The sequence below is a fragment of the Triturus cristatus genome, chromosome 1_2, assembly GCF_964204655.1.
Source record: "Triturus cristatus chromosome 1_2, aTriCri1.1, whole genome shotgun sequence".
NCBI classification, from domain to species: Eukaryota; Metazoa; Chordata; class Amphibia; order Caudata; family Salamandridae; genus Triturus; species Triturus cristatus.
In genome coordinates this window covers 49,697,963-49,716,153 of record NC_140580.1, presented here as the reverse complement: position 1 = coordinate 49,716,153, position 18,191 = coordinate 49,697,963, and the positions used below count along the sequence as shown (strand labels likewise).

The 18,191-nt window shown below is 42.7% G+C and overlaps 1 protein-coding gene across 1 annotated transcript; it reads right to left on the bottom strand.

Moving 5' to 3' along the window:
• Window positions 1-5,918: 5,918 nt before the first annotated feature.
• LOC146866747 (olfactory receptor 11L1-like) lies at window positions 5,919-6,854 on the bottom strand. The gene has a single exon (XM_085617109.1). It carries the CDS (start codon window positions 6,852-6,854, stop codon window positions 5,919-5,921), a length of 936 nt encoding a protein of 311 aa, XP_085473235.1.
• Window positions 6,855-18,191: the final 11,337 nt, after the last annotated feature.

Here is an 18,191-nt window from a genome sequence, read left to right as displayed (position 1 = left end):
AGGTGGAACGTATTCCCAGGGTCTACGTATTTTTACTGTACCCTCCTATGAGAACCCGGACCTGCTTCTATTGAAGGACTGGCAAGAACATACTGCAGAATTCGAGAGAGGTATGGTAAAAATTCTGATAAAATATGCCTGGAGTGATAGAGCGAAACTACTTGAAGAAATTAAGAATTTGGAGGATACGATCAAAAAAGAAAAAGACACGAAACAGAGTGAAGAACTGAGAACGAGTATGATGAAGAGACTTAAGGACTATGAAAGTACTATACGCCGGAGAAAACAAACCAAGTTCCAACGGGATGAAGAAGATTACAATTCAGGGAGAGTCCTGACGTTTGCACGAAAATACGACCAACCGAGAAAAAGATTGAACGAGTCTAAATCCGGAGTGCCGACAACAAGAGACACCTCTGAATCGGAGGTAGAGACATCAGAGGGGGAACAATCCACTGGCACAGAAGAAGAACAGAGAGGGGCAGAACCAACTTTTTTTCGGGAATATCGCCCAATCAGGGAAAACCGTCAGCGACCTACACCCAGAACACATCCACCAGGCCAAAAAAGAAATGCAAAACAAGACGGGCGGAAGGGCAGGAGAAGAGGCAGCCTCACCCAGAGTTACACGAAGCAGAAGGAGGAGAGGCAAATGGTGAAAACCCAAACTATCATCAATTTATCACAGAGGGTTCTCAGTGAGGATGAGAACAAAGTACTGGAATTGGGACTCTCTTTCTGCCCCACAGCAGAATTCAACTACACCAACGCACGAATAGATCTATTCAAATATATTTGTAAGCTCAAATTACAAAGAATGTATCTACTTCATCCTACTGGAACACAAAGAGACATCTCTGGCACATCCAACTACGACGGACTCACAGAAATTGACACGGAAACTCTTGCGGTCTTACAGTCATTGGAGAATTGCTCAGAAGGAGACAGTGAAATATGCCCCGAAATGACAGGGATACCATAATTGAGTGGAAAAAGTGGACTAAAAAGGAAGTCTTGGACAGTACCACAAACTCCTTTTGATGCCATCGATGTTTTTAATGATGCAATTTTAGCGGATTTAAGACATCTTGAAGCCAACAGTGGAACTGACAGCCTGAATTATAACATCTCTCGGCCACAGCGGGAAGCAATTCAGTCCCTGAAAAACGATGACTCTATAGTAATCAAGCCCTCAGATAAGGGGGTAACATTGTGTTGTTCTCAAAAGAGCATTATTATGAAGAAGCTATGAGTCAATTAAAAGACAAAGCATGATATCTACCCCTGACCTGAGCAGTTTATGCGCAATGCATATCTACTTCTCATCAGTTTCTGGAATCCTGGAGAAGTAAAGGGATGCTAGACTCTGATGAATATGATTTTTTGCCATGTGAGTATCCGGTCCTCCCGACCTTCTATCATCTTCCCAAAATTCACAAAGATGATAAGAAGCCACCGGGAAGACCCATTGTGGCATCTATTAATAGTCTTTTGGAGAACTGCCTCATTTACATTGACCATTTTCTAGCACCTTGGGTCAGGAGCCTAAATTCATACATCCAGGACACACAGGACTTTCTCAGGTGGATAAAGGGGATTGTTTGGAAAGATATGCTTTTTATCACCCTATATATACATGTATAAACCATCAACAAGGTATGGCAGCAGTCAAATGGTTCCTAGACAAACGTCCCTTGAGTTTTCAACAACATAACACCATGTTAATTGAAATGGTGAAATTTTGTTTGGAAAACAACATCTTAATTTTTGCCAAACAGCTGTATAAACAATAAAGCGGTACAGAAATGAGAACGTGCTTGGCCCCCAGTTATGCAAATCTCTTTGTTGGCTGGTGGGAGAAGCACGTGGCCTGGAGGGACACACCACATCACTGGTTCGAGAAAGTTGTGTTGTGGGCACGCTACATTGATGATTTATTCATCGTGTGGTGAGGCAGCCGCACCTCGCCTGAGGAATATGTGGCCTTCCTCAACACGAATGAATTTAATCTAAAATTCACAGGACATATCAGTGATACCAGTGTATTTTACTTAGACCTTGAAGTTTATGCAACAGGTGGAAAAATCATGACCCGCTTTTATCGTAAACCTACAGAGGGCAATTCCGTTTTACATGCGCAAAGTTTTCATCCTAGAAGCATGACTAACAATATCCTGTATGGGGAACTCCTACGGTTAAAACGGAATTGTACATCCACAGAAGAATATAATGTTGCTTAAAAGGAGGCCCTTGTAAGATTTCAAGAGAGGGGCTACTCTCAACAGGTCCTACAAACTGCAGAAAAAAGAGCAGATACCTCTAATAGGTCTGAGATTCTTGTCCCTAAACCCCAAAGCAGTGCTTTAAATAATACTGTTCAGCCTGCTAGAATGATTACTCGTTACATCTCCAAAACACCGGAATTAATGCACATTTTCAAGAAAAATTGGCACATCCTGAAATCCGATCCTGTCCTGAAATCAGCTATTCCAGACCAACCACTCATTACACATAGATGATGCAAATCCATGAATGACTATTTGGTATCAAGTCATTACTTTGCATCAATACGACGTAAGGAGCCCATACCAGGGTTCTTTCCCTGCATGAGGTGCAAAGCATGCAAATATCGTCAGAAAACTAACAACTACAGCATTCAATGTAAGGGCCAACAAAAAATTTGACAGATCAATATGTTGCTCAATTGCTACTCAGAGTTCACGGTTTACTGTTTGGAATGCCCCCGCCCCAAAAGATATGTGGGAAGTACAATCCATCCAACGAATAAACGAATTTTGGAGCACATGCGTGCTATAAGTAAAAAGGATCCCACATATCCAGTAGCACGCCACTATGAAAGCTTCCATAACAGTAACCGTGATCTCATAAAATTCTTCTGTATAGACCAGGCCCCCAAACATGAAAGGGGAGGGATAGAGTGAAAACCCTACGTAGAATGGAGTCAAGGTATATTATAGAACTTAAAACCATGACACCTATAGGTCTTAACACTACAGAAGAACTCTGGTCACATTTAGAATGAGCGCTGACTTCGAAGAATATCATTTCATGCATAATCCCTATCATTATATCTTTGCAGAAAAGATTAGGATTCTTTGTACACGAGGAAACTGTTCCATGTTCGTACATATACATTCTTCACTTCATGTGTAACTGTTTTTAGGTCTTGAATCATTAACCTTAATTTTATGAGTGATTTTTTCCTCCAGTCTAAGAGAGGGCCATATTGTCTTTAGAGTATCATTGCAGAACTTCATCAGCATTATCTGTGATTGCCCATTCAGGGCTTAATTAAGATGTCCAACATTTCATCAGACATACAACTTTATTATCATATATAGCAGTCATACTTGTCCGAAATGCTAGGAACTGTCTGCACATGTATGAAAACATTGATTATATTGCACAAACGGAACGTTCTAAGATGGCCGCCATGATAATCATGAATTTTAGACTTAATGAGGCCATCTTCGTTGTTCATGAATTGTTTACTCGCACTGAGCACTTTTAAAAATGGTGATGTGTTCTATTGTAGCCAACACCGAGGAAGGCGGTAACGCCGAAACGAGTCTGTTGGCAGAGGAGAGGGTTCCTGCACTTGAAATAAAAGATCACAAAAGAATTCCCGTGGGTGCCGTCTTTTTTTTGTCTGGGACCTGGATTGTCCAAAGCGTGCTTATATATATATATATATATAAATAAATATATATATATATATATATATACATATATATATATATTAGCTCCGACTGCACCTCAGACCGGCGCACTCACGGACGGGTGCTTCGTTCGCGGAGGTGCATCCGCGTTCAAATGATCGCTCACTCCTTCCTCCTTCCAGAAACAAGGCAAGCACTCGTAGGGGGATTATTCTTTCAAATTTATTTAATTCTCCGCTCTTAAAACATGACGCGTTTCGGCTGACGCCTTAGTCTTATGTTTTTAAGTTTCGCGCCACAACACGGCTCACCTTTAAAATTACGGTATAGGTCACATGATGCATTTTACAATTAGCATGGAAATCAAAGACAGACCATTGAACTCGTATGTCTTAACGCCATATTAGAGTATGCAATTCCTCAATTAGCCCGATATACGGGACAAACCTCACTAGGTAATTCACAGAGTGAGGCCAAAATGTATATATACATTCTTAACGGGTAAGAGGTTATATTAAACCTCATTCTCATCTCAATATTGTCTTTGATTTCCATGCTAATTGTAAAATGCATCATGATGTTTTAAGAGCGGAGAATTAAATAAATTTGAAAGAATAATCCCCCTACGAGTGCTTGCCTTGTTTCTGGAAGGAGGAAGGAGTGAGCGATCATATATATATATATATATATTTTATTTTTTTTCCTGTCTGCATAGCCCAGTTTTACTGACTTTGTGGGCGCTTCTTTGGTGGTGCGTTTTGAGTACGGCAGGACCAAGCCGTTTCACTTATCGCCACACTTCCCTTAAAAGGAATTTCTCACCTCACTCGCTGCTCCATAAGTTTTAAGGCATCAATAAACTACAATCCATTCATTCGTACTTCAAGTGTGTTTATTCTCAAAGCTGCCAACACACCCCCAACGCGTTTCAGTCTCAGCCGAGATCTTGTACACGGGGAAAAAATCGACAAATTGTCCCAGAAATAGGCATCTGGTAGTACAAAATCGGGATTCTTCAGCAACCAGACAGAGGATACACAAGACTTCTCTTGGCATCCTGTTCCATTCCTTTGAAGTGCGCCCAAGGTGTTATATATAAAACTCAGAGACAGAAGTTGGATAAAAAAAAGTAGGGTTTTTCAGCAACCAGGCAGTGAAAACATAAGAGTTGTTTCTGTTTCATGTTCCCTTCCTTTCAAGAGCTACGTGTAGCTCAGCAGACCTGTCAAGCAAGCTTTGACACCGTGACTCTTCCTACCGTCACAGAATATGCAGGCTAGTGACTACAGCACTACTCTGCATATTCTGTGAGGTTAAGAGGAGTCATGCCTGCCCAATGAGGGCAGCAAAATATGGTAATTTACTATGTGACATCATGGAAAAAAGAAAACATCTACATTGATGGACATTTGTGGAAATGTTTTAAATAAACCTTTGACCCATCATATATATCCTTTTGGTTAGCTGCAATTTCACATTGCCTGTTTGCCTAATTAGCTGATTATCACCCTTGCACAGTTTTATTTAATCATAACCACTTTTGCCATTGCTGCTAGTCTCCTTTGTCTTTTCTCTTCCTTGTTGGGCCCCAGGATAGTAGGGGCACTACTAATATTTTATGATTTCAGAGTGTCACCAAAGTATGTCCACCTACCCTACGTATATATTTGTAAATTTTGGAGTGTGTGTGTAATAAATGTACTTTTCCAAAGGAGAAGCACAAACTGAACAATCAATTACTGAGTGTTATTATTGTATGCCAGCTAATGGTGTCTACTAGCCCACAACCTCCCCTGAGTAGGCCTTGGACAGCACTGCTACACTACCCTGAGAAAGTCAAGCGCTACAATGGGGTGCTTGGTTCCCAGTGAGGGGTATTTGTGGACCTATTACTTGCACAGGCCTGACATCCTGCACAACTAACAGCCCAGCTTCCTTATAAGAACGCTTAAAACCTTAAATGTGATCTATGGTGCAGGCTCAACGTATTTTTAAAATCACCATTTTCCTACAATTTTCCCTATAAATGTGTTGGAGGAGAAGCTGCATGCCCCAATTAAAGTTGTTTTTCATTCATACACAGTTTTGACTTTTCTAAAATTGCACTATCAAATATTATACAAACAGAGTGTAACTATAAGTTTGAAGTTGCATATCATGAACCGTGGAGGTTGTCACTTGTTGGTGGAACCTGCTCTTATTTTCTGTCCCATTCTGAGCTTGGAATTTTGCCTGTTGCTAGCTGCAAGTACATTTTGTAACCAATGCCTCCTTGATATCTCTGTTCCTCAGAGTGTATATGATAGGATTCAGCAGAGGAGTTACCACAGTGTAAAGAAGAGATAATATTTTGTTGAGATTGATCGGCTGTCCAGTTGTAGGTAACACATATAGACCAATAAGTGTCCCAAAGTAGGCAACAACTACAATAAGATGAGAGCTACAAGTGGAGAAAGCTGTATATCGTCCTGCGTTTGAAGACATTTTTAGAATAGATGCAATGATATAAGTGTAAGAAACAATGATTAAGAGAAATGGTATTGAAGATACAAGGAAGGACATTATAAATGTTATAGTTTGAACCAGGGAAATATCCGAGCAGGCAGCTTTGAGAAGGGGTTCATAGTCACAAAAGAAATGATCAATTTCGTTGTCAGCCGGGAAGCATAAGTTACACACCAAGGAGTCAGTAATTGTTCCAATTATGCAACTGGTAAACCATGCACATAAAGCCAGCTGTAAGCAACGCTGCGGATCCATAAGCATTGTGTAGTGTAAAGGAAAGCATATAGCTGCATATCTGTCGTAAGCCATCACGGTCAAAAGCAAGCACTCAGTGGTCACAAAAGAGGTAAAAAAATAAAACTGTGTCATGCAAGCTTCAAAGGAAAGGGCATTTTCCTTTGCAAGAAGACCTCCAAGTATGGTTGGTATGATAGTAGTTGAGTAAGAGGCTTCCAAGAATGACAGATTTGCCAAGAAAAAGTACATGGGCGAGTGAAGGCGACCGTCAGTAGACACAACCGCAATGATCAAGATGTTCCCTGTTATCGTTGAGATGTAAATCAAGAGAAACGTCACGAAGAAGAAAGGCTGTAGGTTAGGAAAAGTTTGAAATCCTAGTAGAACAAATTCTATGTTGCTTAGATTCTTGGAGCTCCCTGGAAAGGACATGCTCATGATCTGTGGGAAACAGCAAAGAAAAAGACATCTTTTGTCATTCTGGGATACTTATTTCAATTACAACAAGATTTAAGTAGGGAGTATGATTGTTTGGATGAACCAAATCACATTTCATTGAGTCAGCTTTGCAGTCATGAAATTGCTTAAAATACCTCACAGAATTCTTGTGCAAAAATTCGTTCTAATGTTATTTTTTAATAACATTACTCCACTTCATCATTGAGCACTGCCTTGTTCTACACCATAGACTTGAAAGGACATCTTTATTTCAGGAAGGTCTCTGCTTAAAACTCCACATTTGGAAATATTGCCTGAAAAATCACAGCTTTAAAAAACTAAATATACAATTTCTATTAAATATCAAAGCAATATAAATGAATAGTGTTTTACAGTCCATGCTACATGTCCTAAATACATTATCTAACACCTATTTAATAGCCCTCTTTGATATTTCCTATTTTTAATCATGTGAAGCTCAAAAGACACATTAAAGAACCATATTATCTGCACTCAGACACACACACAAAAAAGAAAAAGTATCATAGTTTCCTCAACAATTAAGTCTGAAGTGCATACTTTTTTCGTGTTTGAAATGGGTTATTAAATTAAAAAGCCAATCTTATACCATAGTAACAAAATTTCGAAACTTTCACAATCAGCTTATTTCCATTACTAAATCTTCGAAAGTCATGTGTTCAGGGATGTAATAATACCATAGAGCTTTCTGTCACAAAGGTTAAGCTCCGTTATGTACCCCATGAAGCTTGTGTATGATCTATCCGAAGCAGAGTCCTTTATTTTCACACCTAAATCTTGACTCAGTTTAATTACATTTACCTGCTTCTCACTGTTCCTCAAGGTTTGTAACCCAAAAGCAACTTACAAAGCACTAAGGTCATCTGAAACACAACTTTGAGTAGTCAATAATATCCAGGAAGCTCTGGAAAACAATCAAGGATAAAGTATGAGGAAGCCTGGAAAATATATGGATCCTTTACCACTTGGCAGTCCTCTTGAACTAATCTTATATTTAAATGCCAGATACACAAGTTCACCAACTTCACACTCATCCGTACCTATCCACCCTTCAGAATGCCCACCCTCATTTTGCTTTGTAAAAAAGTATATTTTGGAGTTCAAGAGCAGTATCCGTTAATGCTTTGAAATGTATTCAGTAGATTTCACGTCTTTCTCTTTCCCCATTTTGAATGTGTGAATAGGGTCGGACTGGCCTATAGTGGAATAAGGCAGTGATCTAATAGGATATTGTGTGGGCCCATTTGTGGAGGTTTGTGGGCCTGTTCTATTGCCTTGTGAGCTGTTTTTTAGGTTGAGCCTCCGAGACCTGTTGTATACAATTTGTGGGCTTACAGCTTACACTGCTTTTCATTTGTTTGTTTCAGTGTCCTTCAAAAAGTCTCCTCCTTTTTAGGTCTCGCCTGACCCAGCGCATGCGCTGGTCTGGCGAGACATTTTGTGAGGGCTCCAAAAAGTGCTACCAGGCCAGCCTAGAGCTAGAGTGCATGAGCGCGGGCATGCGAGTCGCGCTTTACCGCGATTACTTTCACTTTCGCAGCCGCGCGGCCACTTTGATGTTTGATCACGATCGCGATCACTTTCGCGGACGCACAGCCGCTTTGATGTTCTCCGTGAGGCTTCAATAGATTGCAGCAGTTAAAACAAGCATTGGCATAGCCAATAGGTCTCGCTTTTGGGACTTTATAAGTGTTTAGTTATGCAACTGTTGCATGGCTAAACACTTATAAGGTCCCAAAGGCGAGACCTATTGGCTATGCCAATGCTTGTTGTCTTTTGTTTCCTACCACGGAGGAGGGACCAAGTACTGCATCTTTACGCTTTTGTTGTTTATCTGTTCTTTTGAGGGACTTTTTTTTTATTTCTTTCCTGCTCATGTTACACTGTGGGTGCGTGTTCAGCTTCTGTGCCCGTATTTTATTGCACCTTTGCTCCCTCTGCCTCTTTCCTCTGTTGTTACTGCCATTCTTCCTGCACCTCCCACTCCGTTGTGAACGTCAATGTGCACCGTTTATTTTCTAAACAAGCACAGCTGGTCATCGGCACTGCGTGGGCTGTAAAGCCATTAGCCCGGAACCTACACACACGCACATCTTGTTTCCTTTATTATAACACACTAGGGTTCCTTAGATAGTGCTAATGGGCTGGTTGCTTGCTGCTCATTCATCTCTAATAGACCACATCCCTTCCAGTCATGCCTCCAAACTAGACAACCATTATTGAATGGTCTTGGTCGTAGCGTATTTATTTTTTTATCATTTATTTTATAGATAATTTGTTTCTTCTTTGTCCTCTTTGATTGCCCAGTCCTCTTTCTACCCCAATGGATTTGCTCTTTTGCAATGAAGCACCTTTTCACCAGCTCAGTAAATTAATGGTGGAAGTGTCTCTGCTTCCGATCATGCACATAGTAGCGGGATATGGACGACTGGGTTTGTGTGGATGAGGAAGATTCTTTGTATTAGCCTTAGTGATATTCACCCCTTAGACCCTGGTAAATCTCCGCAAGAACTCTACAGAGGTGTGGCCCTGTGTCTATGTGCCCTCCCTCTCACTCGCAGGGTCTAGGGCCTTTCTAGACTATCGGTGGTCACTGCAATGCTGCCTCGGCGCTCACCTACGATTAGGCAGCTCTGAGAATTCATCCAGAATGGAGAACGAAGTGCCAGAAGGTGTCCGGGGTGTAGGCAGAAACTGTAAGTACTGTACCGAGTGTGGCATTGGGTTCATGATTGCATGTTTGAGGGTCACAGATGTCCATGATGCTTCAACTTCATAGTAAGAATTATTGTTTCTCACTTCAGTGACCTCACCGTGCCTAGTTCATGAGCGCCCAGTCGCGGCTGGCATGACTCGCATGCAGCCTACATGCAGAAAACGGAAGAGTGTGTGTGACTGGTTTGGCTGGCCCTGGGGCTGACCAAACAGTCAGCGCCCACAACAGTGGGCAAGCCTCTCCTCCCATGCCCTGCAGCCGGACCGACCACCCACCCGCCCCCAATTAAACCCTTCTGCTTTCTCACAGTGCGAGAAGCAGAAACATAAAATGGTAATCATAATACCATTTTCTGTTTCTGCTTCTCGCACTGCGAGAAAGCAGTGGGGCGGCGCTCTTCCGCCCACGTAGAGGAGCCGCCCCTGTGAGCGCCTGTGTAAATGAAGATGCCTGGGGAGGTTGTAGAACTTTGAGGACTGGTGCTGCTGGAGAGCATTTTGAAAGTTGGAATAGATGCTATTGATTGTGGGGTTTAGCCATCCCCCAAAAAATAAAATCCCATATGTGTGTTGGTAGGTTGATTAACTTGTCTGTGCGGTCTCTAAAATACAATGGTCGGGCTCTCCTTCAAGGCTCTTGGAAGCGTTTTTGGGGCCACTGTTGCAAAAGCAATAATAGCATTGTTGAGTTAGTGACGTATTATTATTATTTCAGGCTTGATTAGATTGTTAACTTGCAATGTTAGTCTTTATTGAGCTACATACCATCAGAATGGGCATTGGTTCAGAGTCCTGCATGCACATCTGTCGTGTGCGCACGCTGTTGTTTATGTATGGTGAACATAAAGTACTGATAAAGAAAATGAATTCTTCTTCAACACCTACACTTACTGTACATCTGTGGTATTGTTTGACAAAGCCTGTGACAGTGATAAGGTAAATCATATTTTAGCGCTTGCTAATGTTGATTATAGTTGGCGATTGAAGCAATATACTTTGGTTACGGCAGACAGGGCTTTAAGCAGGAGAGAAAAATATTGCACGGGGTTTCCTCTAAAATGGGTGTGGTCATGTAATTAAGGGTATGGCTTTAAAACATGTAAACTACATTTCTGTGATTCCCATAGTGCGACCGTATTTTGGTTCCTCTGTGAGCTTTCTGTTATTGCATCCAGATATGTAACACAACAACTGACAAACATCTAAAAATCAACCAGGGCTATTTGCTTTCTTGTTGGTAAGATTGCATTAAATGATAAGCCTAAGGCCCTGGAAAACCAAACCAGGTTTACAGAGACACGTATGACTTAAACCATTTTGTCATCATCCCAGCTTTTTATAATTGAATAGATTCAAGTGGCATTGCAGCATCAGAAAGAAGAATCAAAGGTAGTAGTGATACGAAGGCCCACAGAATGCTATTGACTTTCTCCTAATTAATGCCTATTCCCATGAAAAGTAATCCATGCAGTCTTGGTTTTTAACATATACACCTTTTCTTGGATCATCAACCACAAGATACTATGAACCAAAAATTTTTAGAATTGCTGTTTTTAATAGCATCTATTATTTTTTTTATGTTTTTGTTTTTAAACGTTAACATATATTAGTCAATGAAGGAGCCGTCAAGACAGAGGCCAAATTTGTTCTTCTGAGTAAAACAGCTCTTCAATGATAAACGTAAACAAAAACATTACTCTAAGTATTCCCAATGGGGAAAAATGCTCACATGATATTGCAGAAGGCATTGCATAGCACGAGAATGTTCTCCAACCCACCATGTATTGGAAAAGACCACTGTGCAACAGGAACTGCAGGAGTCTCCAGGCTAGGACGGGAGATTTTGACTAGTTCATCTAATTTATGCTCCCAGCTTCCTGGGCTCTCATCATACTTCCGGGGGCAACTTCAGCAGTATAGAGCCCTTTTTGTATGATAGTCTTTCATGTCTTCCATTGTTTCCCATGACATTTCTTTTTGTTTCTGTGCCTTCATCTATTTATATGCATAAACCGTCAGTGTATATGTGTACGTATTGGATTGCAGAAAGCTTTACGCAGCACTTCATGTAGTTTTTCTTTACTCTGATATTTGTGGACATACCATGGATTAGATATCAAATGACATTTGGACAGAGGGCCTGCAGGAAAAAGGGAATGGCAGTTTAAAATGATGCAAGTACCAAAATAGGTTTCAGTTTCTGCATATTAGCTAAGACAATTACTCAGCAATACGTTTTAGTCTTAGTCTAATTCATCCTCTATTGACGAAAACAATAAAATGCTTTTTGATAAATATTAGATCTTGTTAAATTACATTTTCCTGCCAAGAACTATGTAGAACCTCAAAGTATAGAATGGAGCAGTTTCTTTTAGAAGACTGTTTGACATTGGTCAAAACAATGGCAAAAGGAAATGCTGTTACTTTTTGTATAAAGGCATTTGTAGTTCATGCGCCTATCCAGAGATCCAGAACAGCAATTCCTCTTTTCTCTTACTTTCCTTATTTTGTTCATATTTTTTGTCATCCCCAAATATCAAATGTCCTCTTTCACATTTTCTCTACCCTTTAATGTTATAACTTGATCTATGTCTGAAGTTCTTCTAGTGTATTTTTTTAATCTCACAACATTTATATAAAATACCTGAACTAGTGGCCTCCTTTCAAGACCACTGTTTCATTTGTTCAAAATGTTAAAATTAATAGTTCTTCTAATAGGTCTGCCATTAACTAGGAAATTGCTTCCCCCATTACTTCCTCGATTTGCAGGTTTTAGTTAATGTCTGTTCCAACCCATCTTAAAGCAGGGGGTGGGTCATATGTAATTTCGGGCTGGCTTTTTTTCACTTTCACTAGCATACATTCAGGGACAATTTGCTTTGGTGATGGTGCAAAGTGATTGAAGTTAGATCACAATCCAACATACACCTTAATATTTTTGTGAATTGATGTAGAAATATTGCTCATTAATTTTGAAGCTAGAATGTTTTGAACATTTTCATATCCTTGGTTAATAATGATATTGTGCTCCTAACTGGCAAGTCTCAGTGCCTTTTATAAATCACAGAATTAAGTTGTATGGTCTTCATTCCATTTTTTAGGTATTGTGCCAGGGTGAATATTCCCATAAATAAACCTTACATATTGAGTTTTTAACGGTAGTATTCATTAAGTTTAGTTCTGATTTAATTCATAAATGGAATTCTATTTTAAGTTTAGCATAGAAGCTAATCTGTTGCGTTTTGCTACGTGTTTCACATCTAGACTAGGCCTTTTGCACGGAGTTCGGCAAAAACTCCACCACCACGTAGCGAAGCTTACCAGGGCGCACCCACCTTTGAGATTCATTAAAAAGGCAAAGGCGCTACTGTACACTATACTGCGACACTTGTGAAGAGGTTGTTTAATTGGTTGAGACATAAACAGTTCTCTGCAGTAACCAATGAGGAAGCACAACAGTGGGCTGTTGAAAACATTAGTGGGTGGGAGGACTTAACGCTCTAATTTATACCTTACAGTTTGTATGCAGCTCTCAGATGAAAGTTAATAGCTCACTGTTGTATGTTAGGATTTTAACTTATAAACTGCAAGTAACAAAAGGATCTCTCTGACAAAAGCAGTAGCCCACTGACCTATTTACATTATGTGCACTTTGTGATCTGTGTAGGATGGTGAAATCTGACTGCATGGTTGCCCCTGTTTTATTCCTGGTGTTTTGCTGGTTTTCGACTTAGTCTGGCTGGGATTCTGCTATTCAGGACCCCAGCCTATCTGCTTTCTCCCTTAAATTGATTACAAGTACTATAGGTACACTCCAGATTGGATTCTTGGGTACCCTTATAAGTCCCTAGTATATGGTATACTATGTGCCCAGGGCATAGGTACCCCAGAGGCCAACTATGGGCTGCAGCATGTATTATGCCACCCCTGGGAAGCCCTCCAAAATGACACCACAGGTCTGCTACTGCAGCCTGGGTAAGGCGGTGCATGCACCCCTTACTGAGATATAGGTTCACTATATCTCACCCTATCACTGCACATACAAACCTATCAGTCACCCCATGGCAGGCCTTATCAATCCTGAAGGCAGGGTGCTTGGTTTTATGTGAGAGGGTGCCCATGCATGAGCAGAGCCTCTCTGCAGCCTTTGGAATCTACTCTTCGGGGTTGTCTGTGATGCAGCCTGACCATATACTCTTAAGTGCATTATAACCTCGCGGTAAATGCTAACTTTGGGATGGCTGCACGGAAACATGTCGTGTTTGGTGTCAACCACCTCGGAATTATACCCCCACACCAGTAACTGCCCTGACTGCCCTGACTCTCCATTGCTTGGGGAGTCCCCAGGACATTGCTTGTCCGCAGCGAAGCATCTTTCCTCTTCCTGCATGGGTTGCTGTTGCCAAGGCTTGTTGTGTCCAATCCGGGCACCGACACTGCAGCACTCGACATCCTTTGTGGGACAGCTCGAATCCAGCTCCTGGTTGTCCTCAACGCCTCCTGGTCCTCGTGGCTGAAGAGTCAAGCTTCCCCTCTTCGCACCTGAAGCACCCGACATTTATGGGCATTCGTCTATCGTGCCCCTGGTCACTGGCAATCTATTCTCCGGGGTTGTCTGTGATGCAGCCTGACCATATACTCTTAAGTGCATTATAACCTCGCTGTAAATGCTAACTTTGGGATGGCTGCACGGAAACATGTCGTGTTTGGTGTCAAACACCTTGGTATCATACCCCCACACCAGTAACTGGTGTGGGAGTATGATCCCACCCTTCTAGAGGGAGAGACATGACAGCACCGGTATACCCGGTACCAGCTAACAGAGCCCTGGCATCACAAAATGGATGCTGTCAGCCACAGACACGGGTCTGGCCTCCTGCTGCTGACCGAAACTCCTGGACAATATGTTTCCTGTCACAGGGAGGTGTTACCACCTCTCAGACAGGCCTTAGTGGATTAGGGCTGGGTGGGTGGACTCCAGTAGTGCTTTGAAGTTCAGCACTGGGGGCACATTTGGTGTCCCTGTGCACAGGGGCACCAAATGTGCACCCAGTGCAGGACTTCAAAGAGCTCTGAGAGTGCACCCACCCAGCCCAAATACCCTAAAGCCTGTCTGGGAGGTGGTGACACCTCCCTGTGACAGGAAACCTATTGTCCAGGCCTCCCTTGCCAGAGTTTCGGTCAGCAGCAGGAGGCCAGACTCGTGTCTGTGGCTGCAGCATCCATTTTGTGATGCCAGGGCTCTTTTAAGTTGGTACCGGTATACCGGTGTTGTCATGTCTCTCCCTCTAGAAGGGTGGGATCATACTCCCACACCAGTTACTGGTGTGGGGGTATGATTCCAAGGTGTTTGACACCAAACATGACATGTTTCCGTGCAGCCATCCCAAAGTTATCATTTACCGTTTGGTTATAATGCACTTAAGAGTATATGGTCAGGCTGCATCCCAGACAACCCCGGAGAAGAGATTCTGAAGGCTGCAGAGGGGCTCTGCTCATGCATGGGCACCCTCTCACACAAAACCAAGCACCCTGCCTTCAGGATTGATAAGGCCTGCCATGGGGTGAATGATAGTTTTCTATGTGCAGTGATAGGTGAGATATAGTGAACCTATATCTCACTAAGGGGTGCATGCACCACCTTACCCAGACTGCAGTAGCAAACCTGTGGTGTCATTTTGGAGGGCTTCCCAGGGGTGGCATAATACATGCTTCAGCCCCTGGTAGGCCTCTGGGGTATCTATGCCCTGGGTGCATAGTATACCATATACTAGGGACTTATAAGGGCACCTCAGAATCCAATCTGTGTGTACCTAAGGTACTAGGAATCAATTTAGAGAGGAAGCAGCTAGGCTGGGGTCCTGAATAGCAGGGCCCCAGCCAGACTAAAGTCGAAAAACAGTGTTACAGCAGCAGAAAGTTGGGGTAACCATAAGAAGCCGATCCTACTCTCCTAGAGGGAGTCCCCAGGACCTTGCTGGTCCACACCGAAGCATCTTTCCTCTTCCTGCGTGAGTTGCTGTTGCCAAGGCTTGTTGTGTCCAATCCGGGGACTGACGCTGCAGCACTCGACATCCTTCGTAGGACAGCTCGAATCCAGCTCCTGGTCGTCCTCGACGCCTCCTGGTCTTCGTGGCTGAAGAGTCAAGCTTCCCCTCTTCGCACCTGAAGCACCCGACATCGGTGGGAATTCGTCTTTCGTGCCCCTGGTCACTGGCAAGTGACCCAGACTCTGTCCCCACTGCTTTCAGGTTCTTCACATCTTTGATCCAGGCTTGGATCTCTTCGGACACTTCTCCTCTTCCCGGCATCAGCACTTTTCAGTCTCCTGCCATGGAAAACGACAATGCGACCCGACACCATTTGACACCTATGCACCCGGCTCCCCTGGGTGAGGTAATACGAGTACTCCAGTGCTCCCAAGGGTGTTAGCCCTAGAACCATCTAAGTTCAAAAGGGTTTGTTTCTAGTCCACCTCTAAGTGTTCTTAAACTTTAAAATTCTAACCGCGACTTTCCCCATAGAAGCTAACGGGAGCTCGTGGCTGTGTTCTTACACGTCCAACGTGGGTCCCCTGTGTCACTACCCTGGGTGGTTCCTTGGGGTCCCAGCGATTCTACAGGCTCTAGACATTGTGTCTAGTCAAGTCGTGGTTCTTATACCACTTTCTTAATATATGGTTTGGTTCGCCCCTAGGGCCTATCGTATATTGTGCTAATTTACTGTGATATTTGAGTGTAACATATGTGCTTTGACCTCTAGCCTCATAAAGAGACTAGTAATATGTGTTTAGAAATAAATACATATATTTTATATATGTATACCTGGTGTGGTTCTCTTTCATTTAGCCATTCAAGATAGTATAGACTGGTAAAACAAGATGCTTTACATTCCTTCAAGACTTAGCCTGAAGGCTGCTCTCCATAACTACCACTAGGCTAGCTTTCAAATAAGATTGTCTTTAACCTATCATCAATAAGGGGTTGTTTGGACTGGTGCAAGGTGCCCACTATAACTAGTGGACAGCATATACCAGGCCAACTTCTCACGTTGGTGTGCAGCGGTTGGGATTCAAGCTTGCTATTGTTTTACCAGATAATCTCAAGTGAGTGACTAATTGAAAACCACTAAAAGGTACCTGAGGTACATATAATACAAGCTTAAACTACAGTAAGTTCTGTTGAAATTAGAGTTGTGTGTAAAGGGCTTAGCACACCCTTTCTACAACTCAAGAGAGTTTAGTAGGCCACACTAGAGTAGGTAGTGCATACACCACACCTCACTAGTGATGTCTTCACAGCCAGGAACCAGTGGGTCCATGCCAGAAGCCAGTGGGCTTCTAGCCTCCAAGTATGACAAACTCCCATTCTTGAAATTGAGAGCATTGTGCGGTACTAGGAAGTTGAAGACAGGAAAAAGTGCAAACACCCAACGCCTCACAGAGGTGCTGATGTTGGATGATCTCAGAAAGACCTCAGGGTCTGAAGGGGTAGGCAGAGTGGGTGGGGCAGCAGATGAGGAGGGGCCCAGGGGTACAGACACCCCTGACATGACCTCTGGAGCTGGCCAGGAAGATGACAATGATCTTAACCTGGAGAATGCAATTCCTCCTACAGATGAAGATGGCCGTGATGTCCCTCTCTTTACCCCACCAGGAAGAGTTGGGAGTACGCCTAGAAGTTCCAGATCTCCTTCTCAGGAGTCTAACCATTCTGACACCTCCATAGGGACCTCTGTTTCCTCTCATAGGAGGGAATCCTGTCATGAGAGGAAAGAGAGACTGCTCAAGTATGAGGAAGCTCAGCTTAGAATCAGAAGAGAGCAGATAGCCCTAGAAAGGGAGTCCCTGGAGCTTCAGAAAGCTAGAAGAAAATTGGGACTAGAGTCCCATAGTGGCAGAAACATCCCTATTGTTAGGGAGAGGTCTCATGACCATAGAAACCTAAACAAGATTGTCCCTCCCTACCAGAGTGGGGATGACATCCACAAATGGATTACTGCACTGTAAAGGGCCTGTAAAGTACAGAGGGTACCCCAGGAGCAGTGGGCAGCAATCATGTGGCTCTCCTTTGCACTGTTAGAGAAGAGGATGCTGATGATTACCAAAGCTTGAAGAGTGCACTGATTGAAGGGTTTGGCATAACCACTGAACAATATAGGTTACAATTCAGGGATACCCAAAAGTCACAGAATCAAGACTGGGTGGACTTTGTAGATTGTGCTACTAAGGCTCTGGAGAGCTGGTTACTTGGCAGTAAGGTGTGTCATTTCGAAGGATTGTACAACTTAATTATGAGGGAGCACATCCTTAATAATTGTCAAAATCAGCTGTTGCATCAGTACCTGGTGGACTCTGATCTGACCTCTTCCCAAGAATTGGAAAAGAATGCAGGCAAATGGGTCAGAAGCAGAAGGTTCAGAATCAAAGTGGTGACCCAAAGAATCAAGATTCAAAGAACTCTGACAAGAGTGGGGGAAAGGGTAAAGACCAGAAGCCTTCTCAATGTCCCTAAACATCTGCATCTGGGGGGGCCCAATCTAACAAAGGAGAAGGCCAAAGGAAACCATTGTGTAAAA